Source organism: Zea mays, chromosome 5 (genome assembly GCF_902167145.1).
Source record: "Zea mays cultivar B73 chromosome 5, Zm-B73-REFERENCE-NAM-5.0, whole genome shotgun sequence".
In the NCBI taxonomy this organism is placed as follows: Eukaryota; Viridiplantae; Streptophyta; class Magnoliopsida; order Poales; family Poaceae; genus Zea; species Zea mays.
In genome coordinates, this window is record NC_050100.1 from 12,487,262 (window position 1) to 12,507,412 (window position 20,151).

Sequence of the window (20,151 nt, forward strand, 5' to 3'; positions counted from 1 at the left end):
CCGAGTCCAACTAGAAGTGGTGATTTACACTTGTGAAAAAAACTAGTGCTAGGTAACCTAGGAGATTTAGTTGTAGCCCTTTATATATATGGAGAGGTCTGGACCCGTTACAAACTGATTCCGAGTTAATTCCGTAGATTTAGCTAACAAATTTCGTAAGAAACTCAGAATCCTAACTGACTGTCTGATCGTCCACGTCACCACCGCGGATCGTCTGGTCCTAGGGCCGTCGCGTCCACACGGCCAAACGTGGTGCCCAACGGTTTGACTAGAGCGCACAGAAAAGTTTCGTTATTTTTAAGGCCTTGTTCGGTTAATCCCGTTACGTATGGATTGGACGGGATTGGAAAAAATTGTGAAGAAATTTGACTTGTTTGGGATTTAAACCCACCCAATCCCACTTAATCCACATGGATTGAGAGCTAACCGAACAAGCCCTAAGTTGGGGGAACCCCGGCGCCACTGGCTGTCTCTCTCGCGTCTTAGGTAGTGTTTGGTTGAGGAGCCAAGTAGAACGGAGCCGTTCCATCCCTGATTCTAGGAACGGAGCCGCTCTGTTCTGTGTTTGGTAATCTGGAACAGAGCGGCTCTGTTTTTTGTTTGGTTGCAGAGTGAACGGAACGGAGCGTGACTGTGAGAGCAGGATGTGAACGGAGCGGCTCCGTCCGGTTGATTTTTTGGAGCGGAATGGTTCCGGATCTGAGGAGAATATTCCCTAATTGGAGTCATTCTGTTCTAGTTCCTTTGTAACCAAACAGCAACAAAACTGGGACAGAACGGTTCCGTTCTACTTGGCTCTTCAACCAAACACTACCTTACATTGGCAACTGCAGCGTCGATTTCCATGCAGTTAAGGCATGTAAGTGGACGGAGGGGCCCACTGCTTTTCACAAGTAGGCGGCAGTGGAATTTGGCGTCGATGCGAGGTGTTGGGCCAGTATATATGTTAGCTCCCCCCGCCGATGGCCGGTGCTTAACGTGAGCCATGCAATGTCGTGAGGGCGCAATATTAGTTTTATGTCCCCGCTGAAACAAATAAATAAAAGGGCGAAGCCGGAGAAAGATGAAAGGGGGGAATATGTTTGCTGCGGCGGATTGTGGAGATAAGATCGCATCTCTCATGCGGTCATCGAACATCCGCCGCCCTGCAACTGCAAGCTAGGACGACGACGATGCGTTAATTGTGACATCAGTTGAGCGTATATTCTTATATATGGTTAATTAATGGATGCTAACAAAAAAAAATATATAGTCTATCTTGGGAGAGGGACAGCATTTTCTTTTCATCGCAGACTGCAGGTTAATTAATTCGTTTTCTGAACGTTGTTCGGACCGGACTGAATATATAATGCCTGGTTTATTTCTCTATAGTTTCAGGTGGCCATTGTTAGGTTACACATACGTGAGCTTCTTTTTTTCAGATTCCGGTGTCCGGTCGGCATTGATTAGTTTGTCGACTTGCGACTATGAGCCGACGCAACGAGTACATATATAGAGTAATGGTAGACAAAGCCTAAAGTGACTTTAGCTAAGGAGAGGAAAAGTGTATTAGGTTATTCTTTTCCACGTCGTGGTGCACTATACTCCGCGCGGCCATATATTGTCGTAGTAGCGTTGAGATGGGTTTTAGTCTTGGTTTATTATTGGAGATTAAAGAGTTTTACTCTCGATTTTTTAACCGGGACTGGATCTGAAACTGAACCCTAAACGCGAGGACGAGGGGAGTCAGAGACAATGGCGAATGCCGCGCACCAGAGATGACCGTGGGCCGGCCTGTTTGGTATTGCCACGATCGGAGCCATGGCTGGCTGGCTGTCACGGGCACCTCTCATCCACGGGCTCTCCTGTTCCTACTGCCGGCAAGGATTACCTCGAGCCCTTCATCCGCCACGCCACCATCTCGTTGTCAGGTGGCAACGTAGACACAAAGAGGGAGCTTTCCATCCATGCGTTACTAAAATAATTATAATGGTATGCATCAATCAACCCAATTTGTTACTGCTATATATACTGCTGCTGTGTGATACAGTTGGCTGACCCTTTCCATGCGTTACTAAAATTTCATACTACTACGTTGCTTCAAAAAAAAAAAAAAGGTATTGATTCGTGCGTACTACTAATGGGGTCGACTCTTGGTCCCCTTGAAGAACCCTACGCCAGGCACCCGTATAAAACATCTATACTTTCCAATGTGGGCAGGTCAACATGACAACATCATCACGAACCCACAACCCAGCATATATATGTACACTGTTTTAGGACATGTACAGTCCACGAACAACTGATGTCTATAGGTATATATTGATATTAAAAAACATGTGCAAACAATATAAATAATAAGTTATATGGTGATTGTCTATTTACAATGCCTACAAAATTTTACCGTCTCTTGGCCTTAGACCATCTCCAAAAGTTTCCCAGAAGTCTCCGCTAAATCAAGTTTTTTGAAAAAAAAAACACAAAAAATGTCTTTAACAGTTCTTCTAAAACGCTCCCAACTTTTTATAGCCCTTAAAACTTCTTCATTTGTAGCTACAAATGAGGGGTTTTTTGGGCTCTACATAAACAATCTGCCGCTTTAAGAGATCTGTTGGATAAATGATTAAAATCTACTCCACTATTTTTTAGATACTCATTAAAACTAATTTTAAGGAGTCATTTTCTAGAGAGCTCTTGGAGATGCTCTTAAAACATGGGCCGAAGTCGTCTCCTCACTCACGAAAAGGCAACTGATGCCTCTCTCTCCTTCTTAATTACCGCCTATGTTGGATTTTTTTCATTTAACTGCTGCTTAGAGACGGCATATTGGAAGAGCTATTGCTAAGTTAGCCGTACCTTAATTCCTACGCAATTGTGCCTATTGGCCATGCACGCATCCCTTTCGGTCACTTGTTTATATATGCAGTTGACTTCTGAAAAGAAACTTATGCATAGGCTGCATATATAGCTTGGTTTGTTTTTTTCTTCTAGTGCTGATGCTACCTTTATTATTAGCACAATATTTATATTTAGGCTATATTATAAAATGGAAATGGGGGACATAGTGGAGTCCCTCGGTCATGGTGGTGTTTTTTTTGGAGGGGGGGTGAGTATCTTGCGAGTTATTTCATACAGAAACTACCCTTTCTAGCGTCTACGAGCATATATAGCCGCAATATAGGTGAAAGAACCAAACCCCTCCACTGAACGATATAGATATATAATCACATGCATGGATAATTAAGTTTGACCTCACGATGATCATGAGATGCTTCGTCCTTTTGGCCTGAGAGGGCCTAAAAATTGAGCAATGCATGAGCGCTGACTAAGCCGAGGAATTTTAGCCTGCTATATACGCGTTCGGTCAGCTCATGATGGCCACGTGTCTTAATTTGGACCATCAGTGCCATAAGTGGTCGGCAATTGTATATATCAGTGACTGAATTCGCTCTCAGTAGATCATTATATCTCGGGATCGGAAAGTTCCGTACCAATGGCGATTCCGTTTTAAAATCATTTTGGACTAATACCTCTGCGTTCTGAAGTTTCCAACTGCATCTTACTACCAACACACACAAAAAAAAAACGGGTGGCTGGCCAAATGCCATTGCGACAAGTGCAGTACGTCTGTGTCCTCGTCCACGGAGGGACAAAATCTTCTCAGCTGGATGAGCATCGGTTCGCTCTGCAGTAGCCACCTATGCAAAATCTCCGGGGGCGCATACGTACCATCTCTGTTGCTAGTACCTATCCTGTTCCTTTATCCCTTTTTCATGCCGTCCTTTTTTTTCCCTGTGCCGATCGACTGAACCATGGAGGAGAGGAATAATAATGCATGCACCATCCTGCTTCGTCAGGAATGATTTGGTTCCTGCCAAGCGTTTCTCCCTTGTTTTTTTTTCCAGACGAAAACATTGTAGACGAAGACGCAGGTGTGATGACTGATGTGAAGGCAGAAGAGATCACGAGAGGACCACCCCTTGCCTTTGCTATTTCGATGGGGAAAAGGAGCGCGCTAGGTTGTTGCTAGTTCAGCATTCGGACGGCGCATTCCTGAGACGAGAAGCGCCGCGGCGGCTTAACTGTATTTTAGTTTATTTTAGTTCCTGTATTTAACAATTTAGAGACTAAAATATAATAAAATAAAGAGACTAGAATATACAAACCAACACCCTCTAACATCAACTATATAAGGGTCTGTTTGAAACAAACAAAAAAACTTTTCTGAGAATCTAGTTGCTAGATAATTTAGTTGTCACGAGAATCTAAATATTATAGAGCGTGTGTGTGGAGTAAGATGAAAGGATCAGCACAGTTCACGTTTTAGAAAGAGACGAATTTCTTCTGTGGCAATGAGTCGTAGTCTTCATTCACATTGACTTGGATAATTTTCACAGCAGTGAGAAGCGAAGCTTTTGGTTGGCACAAGATGATTCTAACAGTCAGAATACCACCAGGAGCCGAAACAGACAGGGCCTCTGTTTATTCAATCTGCGTGATTGAGCTAGGTAGGGTTACCCAAAGCAGCAAGGCGCGCTATACTGTACTGTATAGTACTACTACCTTTTTTTATCTCCATCCTTTTCCCCATTTCGACAATTGTTCGGTACGCACGACTTCTCCGAAACCGTATCCAGTCCAGGATATAACACAACGTCTGGAAATGGCAAGCTCTCTGATGGATGGCTCGTCCAAATAAAGTAGCAGATTCACAAGAGCGAATCTGTTAATCCATTGATAAATTACTTACTCAAATCACACTCTGCAAATGCCGGGGACAAACTACCTGAGCAGCAGCAACAACAACAACAATCACAGCACGCACGAGGCCAGCGGGAAGGGAACAAACAAACGGCGACTGCTAGCCGATGCACGCGCAGTCAAAAGGCGAAACACCAAGCAACACATGGGGAAAGCCACTGTGACGACGACGGAGACGGGACTGGCAGGGGTTCTTATAATCGGCTAATCAGGACCGTGCTTGATTTGCTAGTGATTAATTTAAGGCTAGCAATGGCGACGCGACCGAACTGTCGCATTCGCAGCTCTGTGGTGTGCCAGCGCAGTGATGGACGGTTTTGTTCAGGAGGTGGCAATGCAGTAGGGCTCCAGGATGAAGAGCTTCTTCTGCCGCAGCTGCCGGCACCGCCGCACGCTCTGCAGCAGGTCCTGCTTGTCCCCCCTCCGCGACGTGAACGACAGCAGCAGAAGCTGTTTGGTCTCGGCCGCGGCCGGGGCGGGAAGGTGCAGCCCGCCGCACTCGTCGTCGTCCTCCGGAGCCGGCGGGACGTCGGTCCCTGTCGAGGCTGCGGCGACCGCGGCCGCCAGCGTCGTCGTAGACGACGGCACCCGTCGCATGGTCGGGCGTGACGGCTGTGCCGCCGCCGTCGTCTCGTCGTCGCGGGTGTTCGCCTCGGGCTGTCTCGCGCCGTCATCGCACCGGGGCTGGTCCACGGACAGCGGCGTGCTGCCGACGAACTTGTTGATCACGAGCCTCGAGCGGTGCACCTTGCCCGCGGTGGGCGCCTGCGGCTGCGTGCTCACCTTGACCTCAACGACGGTGCCCCTGTCCAGCACCTCCACCTCCTCCTCCTCCTCCTCCATCACCTCCTCGTCGTCGTCGTCCACCACTTCCACGGCCGCCTCTTCCTCTTGCGCGTTCTTGGGCTCCACGGCGGGGAAATACGGCGCCTCAGCTGCCGCCGCGGTGATCCTGCTCGCCGCGCTCTGGGCGCGAGCAGAGCACTCGACGAAGGAGAGGCGGAGGCGCCCGCCCTGGCGCTTCGCGTGGAGGTAGCCGCGCGGCCTCACCGCCACGGCCTCGACCACGAGGCGCCCGTCCTGGCGGCGTGGGCGCATCTGCAGGCACGGCCCGTCGCGGCGCGACATGGACGGCAGCGGCGGCGGGAACGAGCGGCGGTTCAGCGGCCGCGTCCCGGCCGAGCAGTGGTAGTTCACCGCCGCGAGGTCCTCGCTTTCCCACTGCTCCTCCTCGCAGCGGCGAGACCCGTCGTGCTGCCAGAAGGACTCCTCCTCTGCGGCAGCACCCGCCGGCAGCGGCGAGTCGAACAGGAAGGCCATGTCCAGGGACGACGTGAAGTCGCCAGAGCCGGTCTCGTTGCCCAGGCTCTCTGTGCAGACCTCGAGGCTCTTCTGGCTCATCAGGCTCCGCGACCGGTGCACGTACGGCTTCGACGCCTTCTTAGCGCCGGCGGACGCCCTGTCCACGTCGGCCTGGATGGCGTTCCATATGTCCACCTGCGCAGGCCGGTCGTCGACGACGGCCTCCGGCTGCTTGTACGGCTCAGCAGGGCGCAGCCAGCAGGGCGCCTCGAACGCCGGAACAGCAGCTGGGCCACGGTACACGGCCACCGACATCTTCGCCGCCTTGAGGAAGGTGTGAAGTGGCAGTCGCGCTTGCCCCCTGTGAAGAGGCACGATCGTAAAGAGACGTCAGCAACAGATGACTGGCGCTAGCTTGTTGCGAGAGTCTTGAGTAACCGACTAACCTAACCGGCGTGTCAAGCTTCTTACCTAAGATCAGAATAGCAGGCAGAGCATACACACTGTTGCACCGCGAGGAGAAGCCCGCAATTTGGAAGCGCTCTTGGTCTTGGAATGGAAGTTGTGTGATCTTGGCTTTGGCTAGTAGTTAGTCCTGACTCTGGAGCTAGTGTCTCTGAGCTGCTGTTGTTGCACAACACAAGCTTTGTTGCAATTGCAAGCATGTATGGTGTGGCTGCTCAGCTGGGGTGCTATTTGTAGGCTGGGCAGGAGCAAGGGCAGAGGAGACGCCGAGACGGTATTGGCCATCCAGGAGAAAGGCGAGGGCCCCATGCTCTTCCAGTACTTTGCATCAACCATGCTCTGCTTTCCCTCTGCCTTTTTACAAGTTAACAAATAATAATGCTTTGGAGTTTCTTGCTCGGTCATGGTGTCATGGTTTAGTAGGGATGCGTAACATACTGTTGCTGAGCCTATCATGGCATGGATATGTGGTTATACTACCATACGGATAAAATATTTTTTTCGGAAACATACGGATAAAATGCATGGTTCTGATGGATCGTGCAAGCATTGCTTCTGGTGATTCTGAGCATGAACATCATGGCTGCAAGCATGACAGCTTTTACATGCGCTTGACTTCGTTTACCAGTGCATCGACCAATATTTTTTAATCCTTTTTTTTAATATTCATATTTACAATGCTGGGAGACCTATTTCTTGAATTTGAATATAGGCCTCTGCACCGTCGATCCGGATATAGGGCTAGATTTGGATATAGGGCTCTGTGTGGTGGCTCTAATACCGAAGTAACACATCTCGATATTGTATACTATAAAGTTGAGACTTAAGGGTTTGCTGACGTGGGCTAATATGGTCAGGCTGTGCGCAGCGGTAAACGCTAGCCATCCCCCTCCCCTTGCATGCCGGCTGTAGGGAGCACCCCACGGTCGCAGTGGTGCCCCTACAGCGCCACCTACGCATCGGCCTCCTTCTCTCTCTCCCAAATCTAGCGTGTCACTGTTCATCACCCTAAACACTGTGCTGTGGGTCCACGGGTAATTGTTAGTAGATAAAAAATTAATAGTTGATATAGAAAATGATATTTTATAGTTGTAGTGTGGTATAGAGGAGTATTTAGGGGGAACCGCTGCGGGGATAAAAAAATAGGGGGGGGGAATAGGGGTGAAAAGTGATATAGGGGAAAAAATTTAGAAGTAACGGTTGCGAATAGCCTCAGAGCTTGGTACCACGATGCATGGCGTTTAAGCTCGATATTAAGATCTATGAGGCTCGATGAGAGGAATGTGGTGAGATATACCCTAGGCCACCGAGGGTGACGTTGTGATGTCTAAATTATTGAGGTTTTTGAATGTGTATCCATACTCGTATAATATTTCCTCTATTGTAGCAGCTACAATCGTCGCTGTCTCGTCATAAGTCGAGTGGACACCGATCCGTTACCACATAGAGGGGATATCTAATTTAGGTCACATGGAGATGATCCACATAGTACATAATATTATAAAGTTTTTAATGAGATACCAACACATTTCCCATCTAGCACGGTGTAAAGGTGTTGTGTTGCTCGGACCACCAGCTCATGTGTTTGATCTCGATGGTATGACTCATTTTTGGAGATTAAACCACTATGCCAAGACCGCAAGACGCACATGGAAAGTGGTTGCCACATAAACTGTTAGGTCCCACAGATACATGTTGCATGTATATGTGACTGGCCATGTATGTTTGTAAAATGGACAGATAGTCATCCAGGGACTTATGACAAAGTTATGTCTGTTATAGTTCTAAGTAATAGGTTCAATGATGAAGTTGTGCTTGTTATGGTTCTAAAACAATAGTCATGAGTGGGAGGCGGACCGACGCCTCCGCTCAGCGCCAGGCACAGTTAAGGTGGTCGGTCATTTACGGCGGGTTGGTCTCGGGCCGAGCACAGAATCTACTTGAGTGATTTTCTTTCGGCACATCCAACCCTCTTATCAGGTTCTATCACGCCTGACCCCGGACTCGATGCTGCGGGGTTTATCGAGAAGCGGGGTTTTTCAGGATAGATGTTACCTATCTCCTTCATCTGATTAGCGGGCCCTAGTTACTCAGGCCTTTTTCCTAGTGCCCTTGCTAACCGATGAGAGCCGAGATCTTACCCCCGACAATCAGTTTAGCTAGACGCTTCATAGGAAAATTCGGTTTTGGTTGCTTTGAGTTCTGTCTGCGTCTCTATACAAGAACAAGAACAAGAACTATCTTTCGTCATTGTCGGGTGCCGAAATGACATTTGCGCTATTCACAACACCGTGCACACAGGTGAGAAAACATGGAACAGAACTCTGTATGCCTTTTGTTTCTCGTCAGTCGTCACACTTAACTTTCCATCACCACAAGCAAATATTTATGTATTTATAGGTGTAGCCTTTTTTCCTTTCTTACTCTGCTTTGTCCTCGTTAAGTGGAATAGAGGCACCATCTCTAGGCTTTATCACATTTTTTTGTCGGATGAAGAATGTGCTGTCATGTCTTATTATTTACAGTAGCTATATAATTCTTTTATTTGGGAATCGCGAATCAGGCTCAAACTTATATTGGTTGCTTTGTTAGTACTCCCTGTGTTAGTATACTACATAGAAGTACATTTGAGTCGAACTGAAAGCGTCAGGTTTTATTGTTTTTTTTTTGAAAAAAAAACCCTGGAATTATAGAAAAAAAATGTTGAATCTAAGCAAGATCGGTCATGCTAGATTTTTAGCAATTTCTCCTATTAAATAAATTTCATTTATTTCATTTTTACCGAGCACAACTTCTCTGGAACCGTTTCGTAGTAGAACGGTTTCCGAAGGTTGCTCTACCTGAAGACGACAAAATATATACTATAGTTTTTAAAACCCCGCATACAGTACATGCTGTGTGTTTTATATAACTTGAGTACAGAAATGTATCGGAAACAAAAAGGAAATTCTATATAGTGCGGGGCAGGCCCTGAACACAGCCTGTAACGCACTCAGACTTTCCTGCGATCCACGCAGACTCAAATACTCTTTGCTCTTTGGGAGGGCATCTAACGGAGCCCAAACCCCCCTTCATTGACCTTTTTGTATTGTTTTGAGTTTACCAATATTATTCCGAATAGCGTACATAAACTACTCTCGTTCTTTTTCAAAGAAGGAAATCGTATATGTGCAATTTATCCAGTTTATTCTATCTAGTACGTACGAGTACTCCGTTTCTCCAACTGGTCAAAGACGTACATGCCGCCATTACTACTCCCAGCGGACGGATTCAGGAGAGAGAGAGAGAGAGAGAGAGAGAGAGAGAGAGAGAGAGAGAGAGAGAGAAGCACACGCTACAAATGGAGCACCGCCGCCCATTCGCCGAGCCCAGCGGCTGGGCCTCCTCGTGAAAAGACTCCCAGCGGACGATGCAGTGGCCTTTCGCGTGAAAAGAGACCCATCGGCCGCGCGGGACCCGGCGAATTTTCACCGGCGAGACACCTGGGCGAACGAGGTGATGCCGCGCGGGGAAACTAGAGCGGCCCGTGCGTCCACGCCGGAACAGCCGTCCGATGGGCCGCCGGCGCGGATCTGGCCGCTCCCTCCGCGGTACGCGCTGTCCCACGGCCACGAGCGTATAAAGGCGTCGGAATCGCTCGGTTCGGTTCGGTTCAGCGAGTGGGGTCGAATGCAGCCGGGCAGTCCCTCGGTTCTGCGGTCGGCCGCGCCCGGCGGCGACGCGTTTGGGGCGCGCGGCGGCCGGCACCCGGCAGCGGGCTTTGGCACGCGCACTGGGGTTTGTTCGCGTCCGAAACGGAAATTTGTTCGAACCACTGATAGATGCCCGAGCGCGAGCGCAGTTGTTCCCGTTGTTGTTTAAGATGGATAGGACACCGCAATGTTGTTTATCTTGGGGCTAGATTTGACGTGGTTTAGATTTCTGTTCTTGAATGAGACAACCTGTGCTCCTCTTTTTTTCACAAGCCTGACGGTGTGTCCGTCCTTTCCGTTTGATAGTTGTTGGTCCAAAAGGAAATGAAAGGCATTTTATTTTATCATTAGATGCTCATTTATTGCATTGTGTTAATTATAGGGTATGTACAACCACATTAATTAAAGTGTCTCTTAAAGTGTTTATATAAGGTTAAGTGAAAAAGATCAAGAAACAAGCTTTTCGTGAAGGGTCCGTTTGTTTACAACTTTCTATACTAAATGTCTTTTAAATGCATTTATAATCTAAGAGCTTAAGGTTGTATCATGTAATTTCTAAGAACATTTACAACCCAAATAAATGACTTATATCTTAATGTGTATCTAAGGGTGTAAATGTAAAAAAGCAAAATAGACTTTACCTTGGCGAAGGAACGTTTCTAGCACGGTTCTCTAATTTTAGATACGGTTAAACTCATGCAATCCAGATTAACGAGTTATATCTTGAGGTTTCTAGTGAATAAAGAATAAGTCTTAGATACATTAGGTTGTATAAACGAGTTTTTAAGTGTATCTAGTGATTGGAGAACCATCTACGATGTACATGTCCATGCCCTTACATGTCTCTTGTATTTAGAAAAAAACATTTTGTTGTCTTTAGGTTGTACATATTCTAAATATATATATACAACTTTATTCAATTTAGGATATTTTAAGAGTTCTCTAGAGGTAATTGAAAAAAATACATTTATGGTCTTCGGATTGTACATACCGAGAAATCAGGTCATGTTTTAAACATTAGATTTTTCCCAAATGTTATGTCTCTTTTTGTAAAAATAATTTAATTTCTGCGAAATATGGCCAACGAGAATAAACCAGGACTACCAAAACTTTCAAGCCACATATCCTTAACTGCGTGACGCTCATTTCTTAAGGCTTGTTTGGGTTCTCTAGAAATAATTGTTAAGATCTAGTTTGAGAACCTCATGTTGCCAAAGAAAATTAGTTCATTTTTCCTTGATAAAATAAAAATCTGTTGAAAAATTAGAGTTCCCAAACTTGCCCTAACAGTTAAAATTAGCCATAGAGATTCTAAATAATTTAGCTAAAGTCCTAGCTTATTTTTAGCTAGACCGTCAATTAGTAGGTTGGGGCAGCTAAAACTTTGAAATTTTCTGCGAGGCAAAATGCTACCGACCCAGTTGAAGCGAAGGAAATCAAAGACTATTTCTATAACAAAATTAGACCTCCTATATGTTAACCGCTCGTACGTCTACCCTTTAGACTATAAATATAAAACTTTAGACTATATGAAGAGAGACAAGATACTACCCTTACAACGAACACAATTGAACGTATCATAACCAGCAATCCAACATGTCTAACTGGACTTAGGGTATTACCCTACTAAGTTGCGCCAGTGAGAAAATTAGAAAGGCGCGGCGTGGGCCCCGGCCGACCGCACGCAGCCTTTTTTTTTTCCATAGCAGGTGAGGCCTACCTAGTACGCGTCACCGGCCACCGGCGTGTGTCAGGAACGCGATCTCCAGCCCGATCTCGTCGCATGCAGGCCGGGCTCGCGAGCGCCCCCGGCCCCGCGGCAAGGCAACGGAAGCAAAGCTACTGACGCGACGCCTGGAGGCTGGAGGAGCGGCCGGCTGGCCGGCCATTCTCATCTCGTCGCGAGGCTAGCCTCTGGCCAGTTGGCTAACCGGCGCGGCGCGGCGGGGCGCTCTGTTAGGAGCGCACCGGCCTGACGGCCGGCCGGCGCACGCGGGTAAGATATTCCCCGAGCGAATAATTGGCAATGCATCCCGTCATGGTCGTGCTACGCGATCTGTCTCTTTTGCGGCTTTCCCCATGGCTGTACTCGCTCCTTGCTTTGGGGCAGGATGACACACAACTGTGGCTGGAGACGTGTTGTACGGAGCTCTGGTTGTGCGGCGGATCGGATGGCTCCCTATGCACAGTCCGTCTGATTGGATTGCTGCTCCATTGGTACAGTTGCACCCGCGGAGATTTAAAGCAACGTTTGTTTGGTTGTTCGGTACATAAATGCAGACTCGTCTCGTGCAAAATATCACCCCCAGCCAGGCCCGTCCGAGACGGCCGCCAAGCACGTAGTGCAACGGCACGTAAAAGGAGGAGAGTTGTAGCTTGTTTATTTTTTGCTATATCTCTTAATTAGAATATTTAATCACAGTACTGATTTTATATTTGTGTTTCTGTTATTTTTTAAACAAAACTAGACCACATATATTGTATAATATTTAAAGATTTTTTGTACAATCTTATCTAATACACGTTCTGATACAGACAACCAAACACGAGCTATATTTGATCTGAATGTACTAATACAAACAATCAAACGCAAACATGTGCATGGATCTAGGCTGTATACAAAGAACATGGCTCCTCACATACGGACCAGGATATCACCGTGCAGCAACCAAACAGACCGAGTATGCAGGCAGCCAGAGACAGCCATCGCGATTGCAAAAGCTTCTCGCGAAAGCGTGCGGTGGCTTTGCCAACCCTGCAGTGTCCATTGGACGCGATTTGGCCCTATGGGGTGCGTGGGCGTGGGCGTGCCGTGGCCCAGCGTGGGACGTAATCAAATCCACCGTGATCTATTCTAAAGCTGGTGTGGTCCGCGCGCGCGGTCCCGTTTGCAAGTTTCAAGGAAAAGGTCCCTGGGCCCCCCGGGACCCAAGGTAGATAAAGCCCTAACGTCTTAAACGATTGTATCTACTACTATCTAGTATTAGTATGCTTAGTATTGTACACCTTGCCGTTGTCAGTGTTGGTGGTCATAAGAGTTGTTGAGCTTCCAGACCAGAGTTCCATGTTAACCTGTTCTCTTTACACCGGATACGTTGTTCAACCGTGGAAAGATCAGAAGGATGATGCCCTACAGGCGGAGTCACACTCCAGCCCATACTCGGTAGTCGGTACCATGCGCATACGTGCCTAGGGTGCCCCATCTCTACCTACCTTCATGCCTTCAGTGGGGTTTCCCGGAAGAAAAAAAAACATTCCTGTTCATTTGTCTCCAAGAGGTAGCCGATAATATGCATTATTGGATACGCCGAATATATCCGCCAATTTTATGTTCACTGAAAAAAAAAGGATATATCCAGTTTTATGGACGCTACTGTATATGTATGAACACTTGCAAGAACTAGCCGACGAACTGTATCCTACTCCAAGTGTATGATCTATCTATTGCGGGTCCGCTTCGGCGTTGTCAGTATTTTGTTCCTGTGCGCGCCATACGAGACCTTATTCGCCTCTTCCCATCAAATATGGATTAGATGACTTTAGAAAGGATTTTGACTTGCTTATAGTTTAATGTCAGTTAGGTTTCATTTGGTTCGAGAGACTAAAGATTAGTCCGTTCATTTTAGTCTCATTTAGTTCATAAATTACCAAACGATGGGACTAAAATAGCTAAATTGTTTTAGTCTCTAGGTCATTAAGATATGACATAAATGGACTGCACTATATGAATTCCAATTTTTGGCCTTCTTTATTCTAATTACACTAATAGCTTATGATTTCAATTACACTAAGTTCCCGTTTGTTTTCTTTCATTTTGAGGAATTATAAACTTACTAATGGAATAAACTATTTTTTTAGAATGTGACATTCCACCACTTTCCAAAATTATCATATAAGCCCAGTGGCGGAGCTAGGCCTAGGCCCTACTCTTGGCCGAACTAATCACTATAGGTCCAAGTTTCTACATCGCCATAAAGAATGAGAAAGACCTCAACGTGTGAAGTCCCATCAACTGTGCGCGATTAAGCATGCTAGTATGCTACTACGATGCGAGCAGGTGCGACCAAAGTAGTAACATGTGCTAGCCCGCTAGGATTTTGGCGTGGCGGCTCACAGGCATCAGAAGGCGGCGGCGGCGGCGGGTGTGCGAGCTGCGACGCTGCGTGAACAACGGTAGACCAGACGTGCTTACGAGCGGCGGATTGAGGCGAGCGATCGCGATGGCAGATCAGCGACCACGAGCGACGGTGCTGCACGAGCGATGAGCAGTGGCATGCCGGTGCGGCATCCATGCTTGCTGGCTTGTTTCTTGCCTGTTGGGGCTTCCACGGCATGATCAGCCACTGATTCAGTTGTTTATTAGTTAAGTCGGTTTTACGTTAAATTGTAATTATCATGTTCAAATGAAGTTTATATGTGTCATTATCTATATATATATACAATTTATATTTTTGGCTAGTATAAATTTTTTAGTATCATATTCGGCCCTACACTTAGATAAATCCTGGCTCCGCCACTGTATAAGTCTATCTCAAACTCATGGGGTGAGAGATAAAAATTGATTCTATAGATTTACATGCTATGTTTCCGATGTACAACTTATAGCACACAATTCTATTTGCTTTGTTATAACATAAATATAGTATATAACTATCTCTCATATAATTTAGAGTAATATACAAATATCTTACATATATAAATATATAAACTTAATTAGTTTCGTCTAAATTATAATTATTAAAATGGAATTCAATCCCAACGAAACAAACGGTGCCTAATAGGTCCTGAACTGGAGCAGACCGGGTATCTTTTTTTTTTTGCGCAGCAGTCAAGATTCCAATGGAAATCTTGAAGACGGGCGTGAAGAGCAACCAGCATACTGACAGAAAAAGTGATCGCTCTCTCTCTCTCTTTTTTGCCCTGTAACCAGGAGTACAAAGACCGGGTCAGCCGTCGACGACGACGAGCTAGCAACGCATGCAGAACGGAGGCCACCAGCGGCATCCTGTTTTCTGACGAACTCCTGTTGCCACTCGCCCAGTCCCCCAGTCCACAGCCTCTATAAGCCCGAGGACAAACTGCAAATCCGTGACGACAATCACGCGCCAGTAATCCTCAGCGCGCTAAACAAGCCCGGTTTACATTTGGGCATCCGGATAAGTTGAGTGGTATCACGTAATATTAGGTACGGAGCGAAGTGCGCGGAGCTCACACCATTCCTTTTTTCGCAGCGCATCGTGGATTCCTCACTTGGACAGGACAGCAGAAAGCAGAATCGATCATATGCGCGCATATATCCACTCACAGAAGTACCGAGCCCAGGCCCAGCTTTCGCAGGCATTTTTTTTTTAAAAAAAATGGCTCTGTATGTATGATATGATGCACGCACAAGCAGAGTGCACGTACTCGACGAGCTTAAATTCTAACGACGTACAAAAAAAAAAGCTCGGCATATTTAAAATAATAAACATATATATTTCTAACGACGGTCGAAGCAGAGAGGCCTGCCGCCTGCCTTTCGATAGTATGCAACGCATTGCATGGCCTTTTGGAGGAATGGACCGATTGGAAGAAAAAAAACATACTAATAATAATAACGTAGTGATGTAGCTTTCCGTTCCGTGTGTGCCAATGGGGCGCCTCGAGCTGGACTGGAGCGGACCGCCGCCCGGCGGTGGCTGCAGTTAGATTCGGACGGTGACGTACGCTCTCGCGTGCGCGTACTGCTGGCCATCTTTTTTTTTTGTTTTTCCAATGCAAACAATCCACTCGCCGGAGCTAAATTTCCGTTATATTTTTTTTGTTTCACTTCGATGATGACCTGAAAGGACACAACATGCCAACATGCCAACATACATACACGAGGCTCTGAAACTCGGATAAGAAAGAACACGAGGCTCTCCAACGACAGGAACAGGCACAGCACGCAGGGCGTTGGATCGACCATTCTCAGCGCGTACACAACTCACCGCCGTCACTACCGCGGATCACCCCCATGCACCCCTCCGTACCGTACGTCCGCCACTCCTCCACCCACGTTTCGTCCGTCCCCGCTCTGTCTGAACAATCGTTTTTCGGCCTCCGAGCCATGCATAATCTTCCAGCTCGATCGATCTGATGAGAGAATCAAAGTTGAGTGGCGGTGGTGGCGCTGGCCCTAGCTGCGAACGATCGGATCGTTCGTACGACGGAGGGATCGGCCGGACCGACAGGCTCGTACGTGTGACAAGCCATCTCGCTCGCTATTCTCTCTGACCCCTCCGCGAATTGACACTCGGGCGCGCAATTATATACTCCATATCCGTCGCTTCTGATCGGCCGTGGACGACGTCCCGTAGCCGTAGGCCGTAGTACGATACGATACGAGCGCGAATCATCAGGGCATCTATCTGCATGCACAGCTTAAAAAGCCCGATCGTCGACGCGATCGACCACCACCCCTGGCAGCACGAGCCCCACCGCCACCGCACAGGTGCGTGGCTGTCACCTCACCACCGATCGCCGAGAGATCGCTCGGGTACTGTGACGACTGTCAGAGAAATGTGGTGGGTAGCGTTTGCATGCATGGCATATCTCAATGATTCCTGGACGATGGCTCTCGATCAGATACGCGGTAGTACAGTTTTGTATTGCCGCTCGTGTACACGCACTCCTATCTATATACGTACGGCATCGACCATTCCTGACTGGAGTACTATCCAAGTCGCTGTCAAAACACAGGCGCACAGCTGAGCTAGCAGATCCTCGTACGTACGGCAGCTAGCTAGTAATACTACTATACTATTAATCAATACGTCTGCGTACGTACGCACGCGGTGCAAGCGAGCGCTCATGAGCCGGCCGGCCGGCCGAGTACACGAGCAACCCGGCCAGCACCTCCAGTCGATTCGCCTGTGACAGCTTTGATCCCACGTACGAGATGGAGAGCGAGAGGTCGCCTCAAGCCCATCGTGCGTTGCTAGCTTTGCTAAAAGCTTGCGACGACAAAAGGCACGATCGCGCGGCGATACACATGCCCCCCTCCGCATGGCATGGGGATACCGCCAGCGCCAAGTGCGAACTGGGTTGCGTTGCGTTGCGTTGCTGCACCACGACCACGACCACGAGGGGTGACCCGGATTTGTTGGTCGGTTGTGGCGAGTGGCGACGACGCAGACCAACCCCCTCGAGCGGGCGCGGGGGCGCCTTTGGGCCGGCCCCGGTGACGCACTCGCGGGCGGCCTTTCCTGCGGCGCTTTCGTGGGAGAGATTTTTCCTTTGCGCGGTGACGCGTGCTTGCACTACATTCTAAGCCCACCACCTGCGCGCGGCCCGGGCCGGGCAAGTTGCGACTTGTTTTAATCGCACACCACGGAAAACTCCCCCCTCCTCCTCCCCCTGTGGCGGCGTACACGCACTCGGCACTCTCGGCGCGCTGGCAGTGGCGCTCGGCGAGTCGACGTCGACCTCGCAGTCGGTCGCAGCTAGCTCCCGGCGCGGTGCGGCCCTTCCTTTACGTGCTGTTCGCTGTGTGCACGAGCGCGCGCATGCTTAGCCGCTAAGCAAGGCAGGCCGACCGGGGCGGGGCAATTAACGACTTATTAACGTCACGTACGTACGTGGCGCCATCCGCTGGCTGCGGGGGATCGGATCAGTCAGGGGGGCCGTGCAACACATGCGAGACGCACAAGTCATGTTCATGCGTTCTTCTTTTCTTTTCTTTTTTTGATTTTGGTCCAGGTGCTCTTTGCGTCCATTGGACTTGGATGCCACGGGACACTGGACGCCTCTTCGGTGGAACGGCGCAACTTGCATCGAGTTTCTCCTTTGGTGCGTGGCGTGAGCGCGAGCGTGTTGTTGGCGCCCGTCAAAATTATGCACGTCTTTCTTCCTTTCTTCCTTCCTTTCTTTTTGGGAAATAATGCGTGTCTTTTCAAATGATGCTACAGCGCTACTGAATCTCTCTGTTAAGCGGGCCGATTCAGCGTCCGATGATGGTTGAGATCCGGATTCACGTCCCAGCTGGTCAGACGTACGGGCTCGGAATCGGGTGGCCCAAAATCGAAACCATGCTCCAGGAACGGTCAGCAACAGTTGGACGACCGCAAAGGCACGTGGCCGCTATGGAATGGAATGGAATGGAATGGAACAAATATGGAATTCGGGCATCTAGCCGTTGCTTGGGGGGCTCGGCCCTCTTCCACGCATCAGCGTATGGGCCGGCCACCGTGGCCCGTTACTCGTAGACGATCCAAGGACCATTAGGCCCCGCGGTAGAGGTACAGAAGGCAGATCCAGCCAGGCCGAAAGGACGGTTTTCCGGGAAAGCCACTTTGACCCATCTCTTGCGTACCCCATCTCTTGGGCCCATGGCAGGTAGTCTTATTGATGGCAGAAACAACTTAGGACTTCAGGTGACTGAATATATGACGCTATTTTTTAATTATTTTCGGTTTGTTTCTAAAGGCCAAACAGCTGTGTTGCTGTGGTCGTTTGTGTTGTTTCGCCGAGCATGATGGGCCGCCGGATTGCAGTTCGATATCGGCTTTGGTGAAACTTTGCATATTCCTGATCCAAACTTTACACTTAAAAATTCAGATACTTTGGACAACTACGTTATAAATTCTATACTCAGGTATTCAATATTCGTACTCTACATTCAGGAACTTGGTGTTGTCATATTGTAAAGGGCTTTGTACTGCAAGCACGCGCGCGCTAAATTAAAGGATCGATCGGGCAGCTCGTGCTCACGCCGCAGCAGCTGGGCGGCCGCTCGCAGACACGCGCCGCCCCGCTCTGTACCGTACCGTGGCGTGCTGCTGCTGCGTGCCTACCGACGCGAACCCATATGGCCAGGCCATATCTGGGGGAAGAGACACTCGGGGCAATCGCCGAAGGACGCAGACGCAGTAGGTAGGTGGTCGTGGAGACGCACGCAGGTGGCCATCAGGTAGGTGGTGGGAGTGAAGCTCGAAACAGATCGGGTCCTTAGCCGTGAATCCATGTATGATCTTGTAGTACCTAGTTCTCATGACAATCACTGATGAACACAACACAAAGAGTATTTGCTGGGCGTGATGTAGTTAGTAGTACTTGCGTATCTGCCTTTTTGTGATGGCGGTGTGTGCCCACATTTCCGAGGCAGATCTTTGGCCGAGATAGATAGAACCGTCTCGATAGGGCATTTATTCAGGATTCGTGAAAGCGGCCGGGCCGGCCATCATGTTACTACTAACCGCCAGCTAGCGCTTTTTAACAACACAGGTCTGGTCTTAGCTTGCTCTCATTAGCAAGACCTGTGAGCACGGGGATCCATAAAGAACTGCTGAGAACTGGAGTGTACTGGTAGTGTAGTAGAGAATAGGAGTGCTCTCGGGCCTCGGGCAGTCGACCTCGCGAATGCGATCCATAGATAGCCCAGCCCAGAGTAGCAAGGAAGCGTAGTAGTACGGTACGGTGTATCTCTGGGAATGATTGGTGCCACGGATGGACGCCTCGGAAGCTGCGAACGACTTGGGTACGTACGCTCCGCTCCTCCTCCCGCGTGGCGTGACAGCAGATTTGGCTGTTCAGGAGCCAAGCAAAAAGATTATTGCTGGTGACAGCGAACATCTTAAGGTCATGACCATGAGGATGAAAGTGGATTAGAAGGGACTAGAGAGAATTTTGACTCGTACAAGATTTAATCCCTTCAATCCCTATAAATTTACACAAAACAATTAGGGCCTAACGTCGAATTACCTAATAAAATGGTTGGAGCCTCGGAAGCTTGGACGGGCATAGCAACATATACGTGCAACGTGTTTACTGTCCCGGATTATATTTGTTCCACTGTGTTCTATCTTTTTTTTAACTTGCCAGTCATTGGGTGAATCGACAGCTAATTTAGACGAGTGCGATTTGGCACCCTGGTTGTAGTCGACAACGGACAACAACAATGGCCACTCTGTATTTTGTAACGAAGCCGCGCGCG

At 48.4% G+C, this 20,151-nt stretch overlaps 1 protein-coding gene across 1 annotated transcript; it reads right to left on the reverse strand.

The window, feature by feature from the left end:
• Positions 1 to 4,675: 4,675 nt before the first annotated feature.
• Positions 4,676 to 6,749, reverse strand: LOC103625961 (protein FAF-like, chloroplastic). Its single transcript, XM_008646359.3, has 2 exons — positions 6,514 to 6,749; positions 4,676 to 6,403 (listed from the first exon to the last, which is right to left on the reverse strand). Exons 1-2 carry the CDS (start codon positions 6,705 to 6,707, stop codon positions 5,062 to 5,064), a joined length of 1,536 nt encoding a protein of 511 aa, XP_008644581.1. The 5' UTR covers positions 6,708 to 6,749; the 3' UTR covers positions 4,676 to 5,061.
• Between the last annotated feature and the right edge of the window lie 13,402 nt (positions 6,750 to 20,151).